Genomic DNA, 18,505 nt, shown 5'->3' with positions numbered 1-18,505 from the left:
CACACACAGAGGAGTAAATCAAGTCAAGTTTATACAACAGTACTGAACTGTGGACTACTGATTATTTAGAGAAACGAATTCAAAATGGTGAAGCTACACTATGAATTCTGTTGTCCATTTCCTTCCCTGTCTGCTTGTGGTGAGCTGGCAACAACAGCTTGCTGTAGAGCGTGGGAAAACGTAGGTCTTAGAAAAGAGGCACGACTAATTAGAGGACTGTGTGTGTTTCAAATTGCAAGCAGCAGCTTAAGCCTTATCGAGCCTTATGGGTTCTGATGTCCCTTGAGGTGAACTTGTGCTTCTGTCATCTACTGGGATGTACTGTAGAGCAGCTGTTTTAAGGGCCTGATCCTGCAGTCTCTGCACACACCAAACTCCAATCTACTTCAGTTGGAGTTACACGTACATGAGTGTTGCAGGATGGGGACCTAACTGCAGGACATAAGTCTGACAATAAGATGGTTTTCACTGAAGGCTGTGCCCAGTGGTTCACTGCGTAAAGTATATTTGCTCAAGATTAGAGACTGGGGCAATGTTATGGGCTTCTTCCTAACACTGGAGCATTCGCTTCTGTGCTGCTAAGGCAGATATTTTATTAGTTGCACAAGAGCATACCCGCTGCCTAAAGGTTGGGTAATTCAGACAACTCACCAACCTGGCTCTGGATGATTTGAAATTCATTAAAAGTTTCCTGTTGCCTCAGAGCCATTTCCTTTGTGCTTAATCTGTTAATTAGAATCAAGTAATCCAAGATACATTGGGGCAAATTATCACCCTCATACTGCCTGCCTTGTTGACCACTTCCAACACCAAAAGAAATATCTATATAGTTCTTCAAGTAGATGCAGCTGTGTATTGTGCAAGCGCAGCTCACTGGAGCTGGAGAAATTTGCCTAGCAGTACCCACAAGGGTGGCACTTGCACCTCAGGGCTGTAGCCCCCTCCCTTTGCTATATGAGGCAGTGCTGCCCCAACCTTCCCCTCAGTTTCTTCTCACTGGTGTGACTAGAGTCAGAGTTGTGTGTGGTTATCACCTCATATTCTCTATCTTAGTTTTTCTGAGAATTTCCCTTCCTGTAACTAGTTTTTATATAGTTAGTAGTACAGTAGAACCAGAATTATGAACCCCTCAGGAATGAAGGTTGTTCATAACTCTGCAATGTTCATAACCCTGAACAAAAGGTTATGTTCTTTCAAAGGTTTACAACTGAATATCTACAACACAGCTTTGAAACTTTACTATACAGAAGAAAACTGCTGCTTTCTCCTTTTTTAAAGTAGTTTATGTTTAACACAGTACTGTACTGTATTTGCCTTTTTTTTTGGTCTCTGCTGCTGCCTGATTGTGTACTTCTGGTTTCGAATGAGGTTTATGGTTGACTGTTCAGTTTGTAACTCTGGTATTCGTAACTCTGAAGTTCTGCTGTACCGTGGATCGTCTTAGTTAAGGTTAAGTTAGATTTCGTTAGGACTTCCTGTGTGACACCCACTCTAAGGTTGAAGCGCTGCCCATCGTGGGTGGGGGGAGCAGCGATTCCTAATGCTGACCCCCCACATGAGGTGCTTGCTGTGTTTAGGCAAGGGGCACACAAGGGAGCGGTGTTCTATCTGTAAATTGTTCACCAAAAGAAATCAGATGGCCAGAGACTTGCACTTGAAACAACACCCCAAGCAGGCCATGAGGGCTGTTTTGGCACCGCGGCCCACATCTGGTTGGCAGTTGCCTTTGGACTTGGTGAATGAGGCCACTCCGCAGTCCAGTGCTGTCATCTCCCCCAAGAGATGGAAGAACCACTCACCCGCTTCAGGGATACTGAGGAGAAAGTCCCATAAAACTGACCAGAATCATCCCAAGGCTTGTCAAAGGCTTTCTGAAAGTCCAAGTACACTATATCTGCTGAACCTCCTTTGTCCACATGTTTTGTTGACACCCTCGTAGAATTCTAATTGATTGATCAGGCATGATTTCCCTTAGAAAAACCATGTTAACTCTTCCCCTATGTGTCTGATAATTCTGTTATTGGGAACAGTTTCAACCAGTTTGCCCGATACTGAAGTTAGGCTTACCACCTGTAATTGCTACAGTTGCCTCTGGAGCTTTTTTAAAACGTCGGCATCACATTAGCTGTCCATGAATTATCTCATACAGAGGTTGATTTAAGCAATGGATTACGTACCACAGTTAGTAGTTCTGCCATTTCATATTTGAATTCCTTCAGAATTCAGGTGAATACCATGTGGTCCTGGTGACTTACTACTGTTTAATTTATCAGTTTGTTCCAAAACCACCTCAATCTGGGACAGTTACTCAGATTTGTAACCCAAAAAGAATAGCTCAGGTTTGGGACTCTCCCTCACATCCCCTGCAGTGTAGACTGATGTAGAGAATTGATTTAACTTCTCCGCAACAGCCTGTCTTCCTCGAGTGCTCCTTTAGCACATCGATTGTCCAGTGGCCTCACTGATTGGCAGGCTTCCTGCTTCTGATGTACTTAAAAAAAAATTGCTGTTAGTTTTTGTGTCTTTCACTAGTTGCTCTTCAAATGCTTTTTTGGTCTGCCTAATTATACTTTTACACTTGTTACCTTGTCAATCATCATGTCTTGCACACAGCTTATTGCAGGTGCACCTGGTGGTGACTTCAGCATTTCACCCACCCATTCATGGGAGGTTAGTATTTTTGAATACCATGGTAGCAAGATTCTTGAAAGTGAGAGAACCAGTTCCTTTGTGGGACCTTAATACAATCCTAGCAACTTTGATAGGGCCTCCATTTGAACTTTAGTCATTTTCTTCTTTTTCTCTTTTGTGTAAAAAAACTGCATTCCTGGTGGCAATAACATCTGCAGAGAGAATGTATGAGCTGCAGGCTTGGATGGCAGATGCTCCTTACACATAGTTCTCCAAAGACAAAGTAACCTTGTGGCCGGCCACTAAGGTTTTATCTAAAATGGCCTCCTAGTTTCATTTGAATCAGGTGATGTATTTACTGTGTTCTTTCCTAAGCCGCATTCAACCATGGAGGAGCAGCATCTCGAAACATTGGCTGTCAGGCAATATCTAGCTTTCACCTGGACAGGACTAAACTTTTTCCCACTTTGCTTCATCTGTTTGTGTTATATGCAGACCAAATGAAGGGACAGACAGTCTCTGCGCAAACGATCTCTAGATGGATAACTTCCTGTATCAAGACAGCATACAGAGTAGCTCTGACCATGCTCCCTCAAAGGGTGTGAGCTCATTCTGCAAGAGCGCAAGCTATGTTGATGGCATTTTTAAGTGATGTTCCAATATTGGACATTTTCAGGGCTGTCACTTGGTCATCTGTCCATACGTTTACAAACTATTATGCCATTACCGCTGCATCTAGAGCAGATGCAAACTTTGGGAAGGCAGTCCTGCAATCCTTGTTTAAATAGACTGAGCCCCACCTGCAAGTACTGCGTGTGAGTCACCTACATTGAATACATAGCTGCATCTACCTGAAGAAGAAAAAAATATTTGCTTACCTGTGTTGTAACTGTTGTTCTTTGAGATGTGATGCAGAAATGCATTCCGCAAAACACCCTCCAGCCTTCTACGTTGGAGTCTATGTTCTTGAGGTTTGGTGTGAAGGAATGGAGAGGAGGGGCAGTGCCACCTCATATAGCCAGGATAGGGTATATGCCATGAGGTAGAAGCGCCGCCCCTACAGGTACTGCTAAGCAAACTTCTCTAGCTCCAGTGCACTGAGCGCGCGCACACCTATGTGGAATACACGTCTGCATCACATCTCCAAAAACAACAGTTACAATACAGGTAAATAACTGTTTGTTTAATTTCTCTCTCCAGAAAAATCTCTCTCTGTAACATAGTAGCGCCCTGAGGTTTTTATTTAGTTTTAGTAGAGATGTCTTCAGTTATTTTGTATACCTGGAGCAACTGGCAAAAATATGGAGCTACTGGTGATTTCATAAGGTATTGACTTAATAACAATAAAATGAGGCATCAGCTGCTAATAATGTGCGTAATACTACATTGTTTCTTGCTATTGTGGTATCCTACAAAATTTACCTGAGGTACTTTTCATGTTAGTAAGGTATTTATACTAATGAAATCTCGTGCAAATATTATGATACAATATTTTTATAGTTTTATAACACACTTCTTTTATAAAAGGAGTTTGTTAATACATCATAGAAAAGAAGAAAAGACCCTATTTAGAATAAATGTTGAGCTGAGCCCTTCAGTTGAGACAAAAAAAATTTATTTAACAGACAACATGATTCTCTCTCTCTCTGTCGCTTTCTCTAGTTTTTATGGCCCCAATTCAAAACAGCAGCACGATTTTAGCTGGGCTTAAATACTAGTGATTTCAAAGTAAGTGCTTAAGTGCCCTTTCTGAACTGAAGCCTGTAAGGGCAGTTCTCAACTCTTGACTATGGGACAAAACACATTTACAGTATTTTAATTTGGTTTTGGATTCCATAATTAGCAATGATATACATAAACACAGTAACACATTAGACTAAAATCAAACAATAGAACTTAATTTTCATCAGATACAGAGAAATCATTATGCAAGAATAGTCCAAACCTATTTGTATTATGATTTTAGGACTTCATTTTTATTGTAAGCAAAATCCATTGGTCACCATTATGAAGACTACAGTTACCAAATAATGTTTTCCGAGATACTACATTCTCTTTTCTGGATTTAGAACAGGAAATAACTGTGATAGTCATGATATCGCTATGTAGTAACTGTTGGCAAATGATATAATTATTATCGGGACAATTGTACTATCTATGGTAATTGATCGGTTACTCACTATATATAGAATTATGGCCAAATTTAGCCCTGACATAAGCAGGAGCAACCCCCGTTGGCTTCAGTGTTCTATATCTCCTCCTTACAGAAGTAATGAATAAGGTCCATTTATAAAAACAAATTGCAGATGAAAAACCCATGGCAAATTGTGTTGTTTTTCCTCTAAGACCTTATGTTAAAAGATACAAAATGTTTTGTTTTTTTCTCTTATCTCTTGATTTACAGTAATGCCTTCTCCCCAGCGTTTCAGTGGTGAGAGCATTATTGTCTGGAGTGACCTTGATATTACTATCTCTGTACCATGGTACATTGGACTCATGTTCAGAACCCGGAAAGTTAATGGCATGTTAATGCAAGCTAATGCAGGAACTTCATCCAAGATCAACATTCAGGTAAGTGTGTGGCATTCGTAATCTGGAACAGAATTCAGAAAATTTCCCCAAATATCAACTGACAGGGCTAAACTGAGTATATATCTTCATACATGTAGCTAAAAGCAATATATGTAACATCAAATACTGTAGATTTCATCAGCTTGTTCTCCTTGGTCATTTTACAGTTCAAAAGCTTTGTATAACAAGATGTATTTCTATAAAATGCAAAAGCTTAGAAAGTATAAGTATACGTTGACATAAACTGGAAGAACTCTGTTCTACCTATCATGAAATACATGTAGTCAGAGCTAGTAGTCAACCAATGATGTCTGCTATGTTCACCTGCCCATTGTATTTACTCTTTCCCTGAATAAGGCAGAAACCAGAAGTATCTATTGAAATTGAATATAAACACTTTTAGTGCTAAGTTCATTTATTGAGAAAAGTGGCTTAGCCTCACTATCCCAGATGTGCTGAGTCCTGTCCTGACACAAAGGGTACGTCTACACTGCACGATTATTTCGAATTAGCTTAAACCGATATTACAAAACAGATCTAATAAAATCGGTTTAGCGCGTCCACAGTGGGATCCCGAAATCGATTGTTTGCGTCCATGGTCCAAAGCTACCATCGATTTCAGGAGCGGTGCACTGTGGGTAGCTGTTCCTCAGCTATCCCATAGTTCCCACTTCCGTGTTGAGAGCACAGTGCCTGATGGGGCAGAAAACACTGCCCCGGGTGGTGCTGGGTACAGCCTCACCCCTCCCTTTGTGAAGGCAGCAGACAACCCTTTGGCGCCTTTTTCGCGGAGTGCATTGAGCAAACGCCATAGCACAGCAATCTTTCCCTTTTTTTTTTCACGTGGTGGTGGGGGGAAATAAACTGAGGAGCTGTTCCCTGAACCACGCCAGACACTGTGTTTGAACCTACAGACATTGGGAGCTCAGCCAAGAATGCAAATAATTTTCAGAGACTGCTGTGGACTGTGGGATAGCTGGAGTCCTCAGTACCCCCTCCCTCCCTTCATGAGCGTCCATTTGAGTCTCTGGCTTCCCGTTACGCTTGTCACACAGCGCTGTGTATCCTGGAGTTTTTTATTCAAACGCTTTGGCATTTCATGTTCTGTAACGGAGCTGGATACAACAGATTTGTCTCCCCATACAGCGATCAGACCTAGTATCTCCCGTACGGTCTATGCTGGAGCTCTTTTTCGATTTCAAACTGCATCGCCAGCCGTGCTGATCAGAGCTCCACGCTGGGCAAGCAGGAAATGTAATTCAAAAGTTCGCGGGGCTTTTCCTGTTTACCTGCCCGCTGCATCCGAGTTCAGATTGCTGTCCAGAGCGGTCAGTGCTGCACTCTGGGATGCCGCCCGGAGGCCAATAACGTCGATTTCCGTCCACATGAACCCTAATCCGAGTTATCACTATCGAATTTAGCGCTACTCCTCTCGTTTGGGAGGAGTTCCGAAATCGATTTAAGGAGCCGTTTAACTCGATATTAATGACGACGTCGTGTGAACGGATACAGCGTTAAATCGGTATATCGGCCATTAAACCGATTTAAAGTCGCAGTGTAGACCTGGCCAAAGATTTGACCTGTGTTTGTAACTCAGACTCCATATCATTTTTATTCTTCTCCTTCCTCATGTTTGTCTTTGTCATCTTCTTCTCCTTCTCCTTCTCTTTCTTTGTGGGTTAGAAGAAGGATTCCCTAAATTGTGTTGGAAGGGGTTGCAACTGTACCACTTATGAGTGTTTCCCAGGTTACAGCTCGTTACTCTAAGAAGCGTTGTTTGCCTACACTCATACTGGGGGTCCATCATGAGCTTAATTTAAGAATAATTCAGTATTTCAGCAAGGAATAGACATGATATTTGTTTCCTGCAGATCTTGAACAACTATGTGCAATTTGAAGTTTACAACGGCCTGAACCAGGTTGCTAGTTTGAAGATGACCCAGTCACGAGTCAGTGATGGTGAATGGCATCATTTGTTAATAGAGTTAAAGAGTGCTAAAGATGGCAAAGACATCAAGTACCTGGCTGTTATGTCCTTGGACTATGGGATGTATCAGGTGAGATACATCATAACTTGGCCTTTCTTTCATCATCACAGAGGGCCTTTAAAAAGAAGGGAAGGGGAAGGGATGATAAACAGACACCATGTACTGCTCCCACTGCAAGCGGTATATGGTCTAGATTCTTCAGTGACTTACACTTAGTGTAAACCCATTGAAATCAGTGGAGTTTTATCTTTTGACCTGCTTGTAAAATCAAGATCAGATAAATAGCTGTTCATTTAATTAGTAATTTTTTCTATTTTAGCCTACTGTCAATTGCTGTCAAATCAGTGCATCTGTAAGGAAAGCAGTGCTCTCCATTGGAAAGTATAATAGTGCGGTGACCCCGTTATCCGCTGTCCTTTTCTTTCTTTAACAGAGCACTGTGCAGATTGGAAATCAACTTCCTGGACTAAAAATGAAAAGCATCATTGTGGGAGGTATCTCTGGAGATCAGGTCTCAGTGCAGCAGGGTTTTTATGGCTGTATGCAGGTAAGAATAAAATATGTAGTAGCTTGCATTTATGAGAAGATGCCTGAAAGAAATAATTTATCTTTTTCCTCCTGAGTTTTGTTTTTTGCAAAACTTTTAAATCCTTATAACATATCCAAGCACCAAAATATTGAACATTGCCCTTTTCTTCATGTAGGAATCCAGTTTCTTTTGACCTCAAGAAATTTCTTCTTTCCCTTCTTGGTTTAAATCAAAGTCCAACACTTCAAAAAAAAAAAAAAATAATCTGGCACCTGACTAAGCAGATCACATGCATATAGAAAACTGAAAGATTAAAGAAGTTAGTGAAATGCATTGTTCGATGTATGTACTACTGTATCCTAAAAGAAGAATCTCTTTAGTTGAAGTTACTGTTTTTCTATGCTCAGGGAGTAAGAATGGGGGAGACTTCTACAAATGTAGCTACATTGAACATGAAACAGGCAACGAAGATCAATGTAAAGGAAGGCTGTGAAGTAGACAACCCTTGTGATTCCAGTCCATGTCCCCAACAAAGCTACTGCATTGATGACTGGGACAGCTACTCCTGTGTGTGTGACCCAGGTAAAGGAGTTTGCATGAAAATTGGGCGTAATAATTTGAGCATTGGAATTGTATCTGGTTTTAGTTATGTTGCAAAGAGCTTTGATATTCTTTGGGATTTTTTAAGTTAATTTTCTCAGTGTTCTCATATCTCACACACAATCTTTTCTAGTGTTAGATTTATGTTTTACACCGCAATGCCTCTAAGGGACATCTTGAAACTTTTCTCTTGACAATCTTCATTTTGAGGTATGTGCCTGCATAAGTTCAGTCACCTCCTGAACTTGCAGAAAGAGAATATAGAGCTATTTGTAATCCATGACCTGAGCAAACAATCAGAAGCTATTGATCCAAGGGCACCCAAGGTGTTTTTGCAAACTCTTATAAAGTATAGCTTGTTAGCTTTTTACTGCGAGGGAAAAAAGGTATCTTTCTCAACATTATCTCTGGGGAAATCTACTGATTATCCATGATGTGTTATTAGTGTATAAGCTTAAAATAGATGGTCTTTCTAAGACATGCAAATCGTAAATTACAGTGGATGCTGTAATCTTATAACCTTGTCTCCCCAGGGTACTTTGGGAAAGACTGTGTTGATGTGTGTAACCTGAACCCATGTGAGCATGTCTCCACCTGTGTCCATAAACCTAGCTCATCCCATGGGTACACCTGTGAATGTGGACAAAGCTACTATGGGCAATACTGTGAGAGCAAGTAAGAGAATTATTTTTACTGTTCAATGTCTTGATCTTTCCCAGTTCCCCTGTTCCTTCCGTGAGTATAAGGCAATGTTTCAACAAAAATTTCCCTTGTCATTTGAGAGCGGATAACAATAAAGGTTGGCAGATCCCTGGTGCTGCAGAGCTGCTAAGCACAGCAAGAGTTCAGCTCTGTTCCTGTAGAATTTAAGAGTTCTACAAAACAGGGGCTCCTTGGTATCCTACCCATTTCCTCTGGTAAGGAGCCAGCTGGCCGTGGAGAGGCAAACAGCAACCTAGCACTTTCTCATCTATTGTCCCATTTGAGTGCAATATGTGTAATTCATAAAGTCCGTGGAAAATGGGAAGTCTCATGTGATGTACGGTGTTTGTCCCCTTTTGCGTGTCACTTAGGAGTGTTTTCATCTGCTGCATCAGTGCTCTTGGAAACTGCAACCCGGACCCTTTCTGTTGTTGCATTGTACAGCTACACATATTGGTTGCAGTGTTTCCAAATCCATCTGCATTGTCTGGACCAGAAAGACAGATATTCCAATTGGCATCACTTACACAGACTCCTGTAATAATCCTTTAGCACTCATCATTTACATTTTACTCATAAAAATACATAAGAATACTAGTCCTGCAATTGCAGGGAATAACAGAATTCAACCTGCTCTCTGAAATGCACTGGAAGTAGCCTGTCTTGCCATAAATAAGCAGCAGGGAGAAGATTATTGGGATGCACAGAATCAGGAGTAGTGTTTATCAGAGACTGAAAAGAGAGGAGCTGGACTCAAGGCCAGTTTGAGAAATGATCCTGCAGAACAAAAGCTTTTTCTGTTTTTTATTGTATATGCTGAATTGTGTCAACGGCACTGGGGCAAATTATACTCTCAGTAATGTAACTGTGAGCAAATTTTGGCCCAATGCCTTTTTTCCCTCTCAGAAGTGAACTTAAAAGATCCTCCTTTCTATTTTGTTTTATTCTGTAGAATTGACTTGCCTTGTCCCAGAGGCTGGTGGGGAAATCCCATTTGTGGTCCATGTAATTGTGAGATCAGTAAAGGATTTGATCCTGACTGCAATAAGACTAATGGAGAGTGTCAATGTAAGGTAAGCAAAAGAATTTCTATTGAGTGGAAATATTCGAGTTAAAGCAAAATTAGTTGGATAACTGCAATGTAAAATATACATTCCTGTACAATTGTGCTTTGTATCATATAGAACATAATTATTTTGCATAGGGAATCATATATTTTTCTGATATTAGTCCTTCATTTTAGCCATATAATGCAGCTTTTCTTTCCTTATTTTCATTACTAACTATATTATTGCAAGCAAGGGAGAGAATAAGGAGCCAGATTCTTATCCTCTGTTTTATAATGGTCTGGATAAGATCAGAATATGACCCCACTCTCAAAGAGACAGGTTGGGTGAGGTAATATATTTTATTGGACCAACTTCTTTGGTGAAAGAGACAAGCTTTTGAGCTTACACAGTGCTATTCTTTGGGCCTGGTCTGGTCTGGCCTAGACCTGCTGAAGAGCTCTGTGTAAACTTGAAAGCTTTTCTTCTTCTTCGAGTGATTGCTCATATCCATTCCAGTTAGGTGTGCGCGCCGTGCGTGCATGTTCGTCGGAAGATTTTTACCCTAGCAACTCCGGCGGGCCGGCAGGTCGCCCCCTAGAGTGGCGCCACCATGGTGCCTGATATATACCCCTGCCGGCCAGTCCGTTCCTCAGTTCCTTCTTTCCGCTGTGTCGGTCGTTGGAGCTGTGGAGCGCGGCATAGCTGTCCTCCACTTCCCCTTAGCTTCTCCTTGTTCGTTGTTCATCTAGTTGTAATATAGTTACTAGTTAGAGTATAGAATATAGTTTAATAGTTGTTGTTACTGGTTGTACATAGTTAGCGGGCTTGGGCTTAGCCCTCCCCCGTACCCGGCGTCAGGCTCATGCCCGGTTCGCCGGGGTTCAAACCGTGCTCGCCTGCCAAAGCCGATGCCCACTGAGCGATCCCACAGACTCCTGCCTGAAGTGACTCGGGGAATCGCACATTTCCGACAAGGTGCCCGCATTTGCAAGGCCTTTAGGCCGCGGACCAAGAAAGAGAGAGACCAGCGCTTAAAGACTTTCCTACAGGTGCTGACTCCGCTCCGGCACGCGGACTGCGCTGGCCCCCATGAAAATGCTCAGCACCGGCCTTCCCTGGCACCGGGCCCGACAAAAGACCTTCGACGTCTTCGATTCCGGCTAAGCAGATTCAAACGGAGTGCCCGGCAACCGACTTCTGCTGCGGCAACCGATACTGGTGATTCCGTTGACTCTGGGCCTGAGAGGTTCCATCGAGTCCGGTCCCTCAACAGCTCCCCAATAAGATCCGGGATCGAGCTGACAGTCCCATCTACGCAGAGACTCCTCCTTCAGCTAGGGACCTCAATCGCACTGAGCTGAGTGCGTTGCCTCAACCCCCGGTGCCTCCGGTGCGGGTTCTGCAGTCTAAAGGCAGCCTGTAGCCATGAGAGCACCGTCTCTGATTCACGCGAGCCAGCACTGATCTCCATCGCAGTAACCCGCACTGTTCCGGTCCCGTGGGAGATCTTCGATCCAGGCGCCGCTCGCATGTTCCGGCACCGCTCACACCGGCGGTACCGGTGTAACTCGCGGCGAGGTCATCCTCAACGCCGGTCCCGATACTCCCACACTGCTCCTGCTCAGCCATCGCTACTGCATCGGGACTGAGAAACCGTTCCCACTGTCGGCGTTCCAGATCCCGGTTCGAACCTCCCCGGCACACGAGCTGGTGGCAGTCCCGGTCTCGATCGCGCGCGTTTATGACTCCCGGGCACCTATCTCCGCACCCGGAGAGAGGTCTCCGCTGTCAGGAGCGAGGACACCATAATACAGTCCCGTTCGGCCTCTCTCACCTGGCCATCCCTGCCAGCCGTCTGCCCTCGCAGGCGAACAGCACGTAACGCCCTGGAAACCACACCGACGGCCTGCTGCCTTTTTCATGAAACCCCAACCTCAGGACCATGGACCGCAGCAAGTGGGAATTCTGGACACCTTGGGCGTACCCATCAAACCCAAGGCCCTCAGAGATTCCCCAGCGTCCACTGCCTCTGAGCACAGGGCTCACGGAGGCCCACGTCTTTTCCCATCTCCTCCTCCCCTACGGAGGAGAAGGTTGTCTCAGCCTCAGGAACCTGAACTCCCTCCCAGTGGACGCAAGTGCTCCAGCGAGCCTTCCTGCAAGATCCAACTCCTGGCCGGGTCTCTCCTCATCATCCTCCCCGGATGAAGCAGTGGCTGGAACAACATCCACCAGCTCCCCTCCGCTTGACCTCAGGGCGCATCAGGACCTCCTCAGGCACGTGGCGCAAAACATGGACCTACAGGCTGAGGAGGTGTCAGAAATTGAGGATCCGGTAGTGAGCATACTGTCTGCAGACACACCCACTCGAGTCGCCCTTCCTTTTATCCGGACCATTCAGGCTAATGCCGCTACCATCTGGCAGTCTGCGGCGTCCGTTTCCCCCTCTGCACGCGGAGTGGAACGCAAGTACATGGTACCCTCGAAGGGGTATGAGTATCTATATGTTCATCCTCCTCCGTGTTCCCTCGTCGTCCAATCCGTAAACGAGAGGGAGCACCATGGTCAGCAGGCCCCGGCCCCAAAGTCAAAGGAAGCGAGGCGCATGGACCTGCTCGGCCGAAAGGTCTACTCCGCAGGCGCCCTCCAGCTTCGGGTGTCCAATCAGCAGGCTCTCCTTAGCCTGGGCGGCAGCAGACAAATTTAGGGAGTTGCTTCCACAAGATGCGCGTCAGGAATTCTCTGCGATCCTTGATGAGGGGAAGAAGGTCGTGAGAACTTCCCTGCAGGCCTCTCTGGACGCCGCAGATTTGGCCGCCCAGAGTCTAGCTTCTGGCGTTACCATGCGCCGCATTTCCTGGCTACAGGTCTCTGGCCTTCCTCTGGAGCTCCAATATATGATCCAGGATCTCCCATTTGAAGGCCAGGGCCTGTTTTCTGACAAGACTGACCCTAGGCTGCAAAGCCTAAAACACAGTAGAGTCATTATGCGCGCATTGGGGATTCATACGCCCGTCACCCAGCGCAGGCCCTTCCGGCCTCAGCAACAGCACCGGCCCTACCCCCAACCCCGGCAGAGGCAGGACTTCGCCAGGCGGCGAAACAGAAATGGCTGCCGTAGACAATCAGGCAACCATGGAGGACAGAACCAGAGCTCCTCCAAGCCTTCCTCGGGCCCGAAACCTTCATTTTTGAAGGCGCGCCCGAGGCGATGTACCAGTTTCTCTCGCAGATCCGTCCCCTCCCTTTTCCAACCGTCTTTCGTTTTTTCCTCCCTGTGTGGTCCCGGCTAACATCGGACCGCTGGGTCTTACGCACGTTGGAACTTGGATACCATTTGCAGTTTGTTCACCCCTCTCCTCTCTCCCCCCTCCTCGTCCCACTTCAGGGACCCCTCTCGAGCAACTTCCTCCTGCGGGAAAGTACAAGCTCCTCGTCAAAGGAGCCATAGAGGAGGTTCCGAGAGCGAGCAGGGCAAGGGGGTTTATTCCCGCTATTTCCTGATCCCCCAAAGCCCAGGGAGGCCTCAGGCCTATCCTCAACCTGCGCGGGAACTCAACAGATACCTGGTAAAGTTGAGGTTCGTATGGTATCCTTGGGGACCATTATCCCATCCCTGGATCCTGGAGACTGGTACGCCGCCCTCGACAGGCAAGATGCCTACTTCCATATAGCCATCTTCCCGCCCCACAGGAGGTTCCTTCGGTTCGTGGTCAACCGCCGACACTTTCAATTTGCGGTCCTCCCGTTCGGCCCTCTCCACGGCCCCGAGAGTGTTCACCAAGTGTATGGCTGTGGTCGTCGCCTACCTCCGCTGCAGTCGCATACACGTATTTCCATACCTCGACGACTGGCTGATCCGGGGATCCTCAGAGACGCAAGTCCTCAGCCACGTCCACATGGTCAAAAGCCTTTTCGTGAGCCTAGGCCTAATGCTCAATGTGGAAAAGTCACACACTAATCCCCACTCAGAGGATAGAGTTTATCGGCGCCATCCTGGACTCCACTCTGGCCAGAGCAATTCTTCCCTGTCGAGAGTTCCAAACCATGACAGCCATCATACGAAGGCTGCAGGCAGCGCCCTTGACCTCAGTACGCACTTGCCTGACTCTCTTGGGCCACGTGGCGGCCTGCACGTTTGTCACGGGCTATGCACAGTTCCACCTAAGGCCCCTCCAGTCTGGCTCATTGCACAGTACCGTCCAACCAGACATCCTTTGGACATGGATTGTCACCGTTCCCCAAGACGTCTTGGGCTCTCTACAGTGGTGGCTGGATCAGTCTGTGGTGTGTGCGGGGCTCCCGTTCCATCCGCCCCAGCCTCGGTGTCCCTGACAACGGATGCCTCGGACCTGGGCTGGGGGGCCCATCTTCGGGGCCCTGTGGACCCAAGGCCAATGGTCCCCTCAGGAGCTAGCCCTCCACATCAACATCCGGGAGTTGAGGGCGGTCTGCCTTGCTTGTCAAACGTTCCGTCAATACCTTCAAGGCCGCTGTGTTTCGGTATTCACCGACAACCACAACGACCATGTATTATATAAACAAGCAGGGCGGCATGAGGTCTTCTCCCCTGTGTCAGAGACCTTGAGACTCTGGGACTTCTGCATAGCCCACTCCATTCACCTCATCGCATCCTTTTTCCGGGGCTCGGAACACGCTGGCGGATCATCTGAGCAGATCCTTCCTTTCCCACGAGTGGTCCCTTTGCCGGACGTCGCTCTTTCGCTCTTCCGGAGGTGGGATGTCCCCAGAAGGACCCTCTCACGTCCCGCGGGAACAGGAAATGCCAGATGTTCTGCCTTTCAGGGTCTCGAACGGGTTCGGTAGCGGACGCCTTCCTTATCCCGTGGACGACACACCTGTTCTAACGCTTCCACCATTTCCCACTCGTCCCCACAAGGTCCTTCTGAAGGTGCGCAGGGACAGGGCACAGCTTGATCATGATAGACTCCGCGTGGCCCCAACAACATTGGTACTTCCATGTTGCTGGACTTGTCCGTGGCCGACCTTGTCCCCCTGCCTCTTCACCTGGACCTGATCACTCAGGACCACAGCAGGCCTCCGTCACCCAGACCTTCAGTCGCTGCACCTCACGGCGTGGCTCCTGAGTGGCTGACCCAGTCTGAAATGTGTTGCTCTACCCCAGTGCGGCAGGTGCTCCTGGGGAGCAGAAGCTTCAACTAGAGCAACGTATTCGCCAAATGGAAGCGTTTTACATGCTCGGTGCGCGGAACGGATCTTCCTTCCCACCAAGGTCTCCATCTCTAATATCCTTGACTACCTCTGGTCCCTCAAACAGCAGGGCCTGGCGGTGTTATCTCCAAGGGTCATTTGGCGCGCCATCTCCACCTTCCACCCAGGAGGCGATGGCTGCTCAGTGTTTTCTCACCCAGTGGTGACTAGGTTCCTTAAGGGTCTGGAGCGTCTTACTCCCAAAATTTGCCGCCCCACCCCCACCTGGACCTGAACCTGGTTCTGGCCAGACTCATGTCCCCTCCATTCGAACCATTGGCAACTTGCTCCCTTCTCTATCTCTTCTGGAAGACCGCTTTCCTGGTGGCCATCACCTCCGCAAGACGGGTGTCGGAGCTCCGGGCCCTCACTGTGGATCCCCCGTATACAGTATTCCACAGGGACAAAGTACAGCTGAGACCGCACCCAACCTTTCTCTCCCAAGGTGGTCTCGGCCTTTCACGTCAACCAGGAGATCTTTCTACCTGTCTTCTTCCCAAAAACCCCATTCGTCTCGCAGGGGAGCAACAGCTACACTCATTGGACGGTCCATAGGGCACTCGCCTTTTACATAGAGTGAACCAAGCCATTCCACAAAAAACCCCCACTCTTTGTGGCGGTAGCTGAACGTGTTAAGGGGTTGCCCGTCTCATCTCAGAGAATCTCCTCGTGGGTGATCTCCTGCATCCGGGCCTGTTATGACTTGACCAGGCCCCTCCGGCCACGTGACTGCGTACTCTACCAGGGCTCAAGCCTCATCGGCGGCTTTCCTTGCCCACGTGCCCATCCAGGAAATCTGTCGGGCAGCGACCTGGTCCTCCATCCATACCTTCACTTCCCACTGTGCCCTGGTCCAGCAGTCCAGAGATGACGCAGCGTTCGGCTCTGCCGTGCTACACGCTACGACCTCTCACTCCAACCCCACCGCCTAGGTAAGGCTTTTGGGAATCACCTAACTGGAAATGGATATGACAGCAAGCACTCGAAGAAAAAAGACCGTTACTCACACTTTGTAACATGTTGTTCTTCTCGAGATGTGTTGCTCATATCTATTCCACACCCGCCCTCCTTCCCCACTGTCAGAGTAGCCAGCAAGAAGAACTGAGGAGCGGACGGGCCGACAGGGTATATATCAGGCACCATGGTGGCGCCACTCTAGGGTGACCTGCCAGCTCGCCGGAGTTGCTAGGGTAAAAATCTTCCGACGAAACGTGCACGCGCGGGCACGCACACCTAACTGGAATGGATATGAGCAACACATCTTGAAGAACAACAGTTACAAAAGGTGAGTAAACCGTCTTTTTTCTGTGTTGGGTTTTCATCCAGTTACGCACCCACTTTGTTGTAATTTCATCCAGGTCATATTTCCCAAGTTTGCTTGTGAGAATGTCACATTTGACTGCATCAAAAGCCTTACCGAAATCATGTAATGTAAGAGCAAAGTTGACCTTGAGATCAGGAACAGACGCTCTACCCCTCCACTCTAACTTTTTTTGTGCTATACGTAAAGCTCAGCAGAGCTAGGGATGCAGCCTACATGATTACGTGATAAAAAATCAAACATTAACAGTAATTGAGGTAAATTGGCCAGCTTTGGGTCACCAGTATGATTGAGTGTAAAAGTGAAGCAGTGTATTTTGTCCTGCTGGATATTTGGGGTATGCAAATGAGAAGTAACTTTCATACCATAAGGCAGAAGGGTGTGCAGAAGGAGGATGCAGTGAAGATACAACTAACAGACTTACGTAAGATGAAGCAGGATCATCTTTGGCATGGTAAGTTACACTCATTTTGCAAAACCATGGCCAGATGCTGCAAGTACTCTTTGTCGCATGCAGACCTCCCATGGATTCACTGGGAGCTCTCCCATATAGAGCTTTCATGTTCAGGATCCGTGGTGTTTTGCCATGCAGTGACCTACTAGTTACACAGTTAGTTGTGCCTTATAAATTATTAGTATTGCTGCCTCTTTAAGAGGTTGATGGCCAATATAAATTTTTTTCAATGTAGCAGGCCATGTTAGTTTGTATCCGTAAAAAGAACAGAGTGGTAACTTGTGGCACCTTAGAGACTAACATTTATTGAGCATAAGCTTCATGGGGCTACAGCCCACTTCATCGAATGCAAGAAGGAACATATAGAGAGTGTGTGTGTGTGTGTATTATATATATATATATATATATCACACATAGGAGAAAGATGTCATACCAGCTCTACAGAGGCTAATTAATTAAGATGACTGTTATCAGCAGGAAAAAAAACTTTTTTGTAGTGATAATCAAGATGGGTCAGTTCCAGACAGTTGACAAGAGTGTAAGGATAGTTATAATAAGGAATATATATTCAAGTAGTGTAATGACTCAGCCATTCCTAGACTCTATTCAAGCCAGAGTTAATAGTATCTAATTGCAAATCAAATTCAATCGTCAGCAGTTTCTCATTGAGTCTGTTTTTTAACCTGTCTGTTGCAAAATTGCCACCATTCAATCTGTTACTGAGAGGCCAGGAGGCTGACAGTTTTTCTCCTACTGTTTTGTAGTGTTATATTCTGATGTCAGATTTGTGTTCATTTATTCTTTTGCGTAGAGACTGTGGTTTGGCCAATGTACATGGCAGAGAGGCATTGCTGGCACATATCACATTAGTAGATGTGCAGGTGAACAAGCCCCTGATGGCGTGGCTGATGTGATTAGCTCCAGTGATGGTGTCACTTGAATAGATATGTGGACAGAGTTGTCATCGGGCTTTGTTGCAAGGATAGGTTCCTGGGGTCAGTGTTTTTGTTTGTGGTGTGTGTTTTCTGGTGAGTATTTGCTTCAGGTTAGGGGGCTTTTGATTTAGTGCTTTATCACATCAGGTTATGCTGAAGACCCTAAGGTTTAAGCCCTGACAGACCTGCCACAGGTGTTTTCCTTGTAGCAATGGGCACTCCCATCAAATTACATGGTTTGCTCGGGGTTTGAAGGCAGGTCTAGAGAAGGCAGAGAGGCTACACCTTCTCTGTACATCAGCCTCAGCATCTCAGGACACTTGACTGCTGGAACCTCAGCAGCAGTCCCAGAGACTAAGACTTCTGAGAAAAAGAAGCCTCTTTCCCTTGCCAGGGAGACAAAGAAAGGTAGGTCACCCATAAATCTCACTTCTTAGAGACCTTGCATCCCTTAAGGGATACCACCGAGGCTCCAACTGAAATTGGTATAGAG

The 18,505-nt window shown here is 46.4% G+C and overlaps 1 protein-coding gene across 1 annotated transcript in view; it reads left to right on the top strand.

The window, feature by feature from the left end:
• The window catches only part of CELSR1 (cadherin EGF LAG seven-pass G-type receptor 1), a 297,352-nt gene that overhangs the window by 227,073 nt on the left and 51,774 nt on the right, over nucleotides 1-18,505 (top strand). The window contains exons 9-14 of the mRNA XM_032768931.2: nucleotides 5,036-5,202; nucleotides 7,074-7,259; nucleotides 7,624-7,737; nucleotides 8,127-8,301; nucleotides 8,853-8,994; nucleotides 9,974-10,094. Of these exons, the coding sequence (XP_032624822.2) occupies nucleotides 5,036-5,202; nucleotides 7,074-7,259; nucleotides 7,624-7,737; nucleotides 8,127-8,301; nucleotides 8,853-8,994; nucleotides 9,974-10,094 (905 nt within the window). The remainder of the gene's footprint in view (nucleotides 1-5,035; nucleotides 5,203-7,073; nucleotides 7,260-7,623; nucleotides 7,738-8,126; nucleotides 8,302-8,852; nucleotides 8,995-9,973; nucleotides 10,095-18,505) is intronic.

The sequence above is a fragment of the Chelonoidis abingdonii genome, chromosome 1 (genome assembly GCF_003597395.2).
Source record: "Chelonoidis abingdonii isolate Lonesome George chromosome 1, CheloAbing_2.0, whole genome shotgun sequence".
Taxonomy (NCBI): Eukaryota; Metazoa; Chordata; order Testudines; family Testudinidae; genus Chelonoidis; species Chelonoidis abingdonii.
Note: the sequence above shows the minus strand (reverse complement) of the source record. Positions and strands in the feature narration are given on the sequence as shown.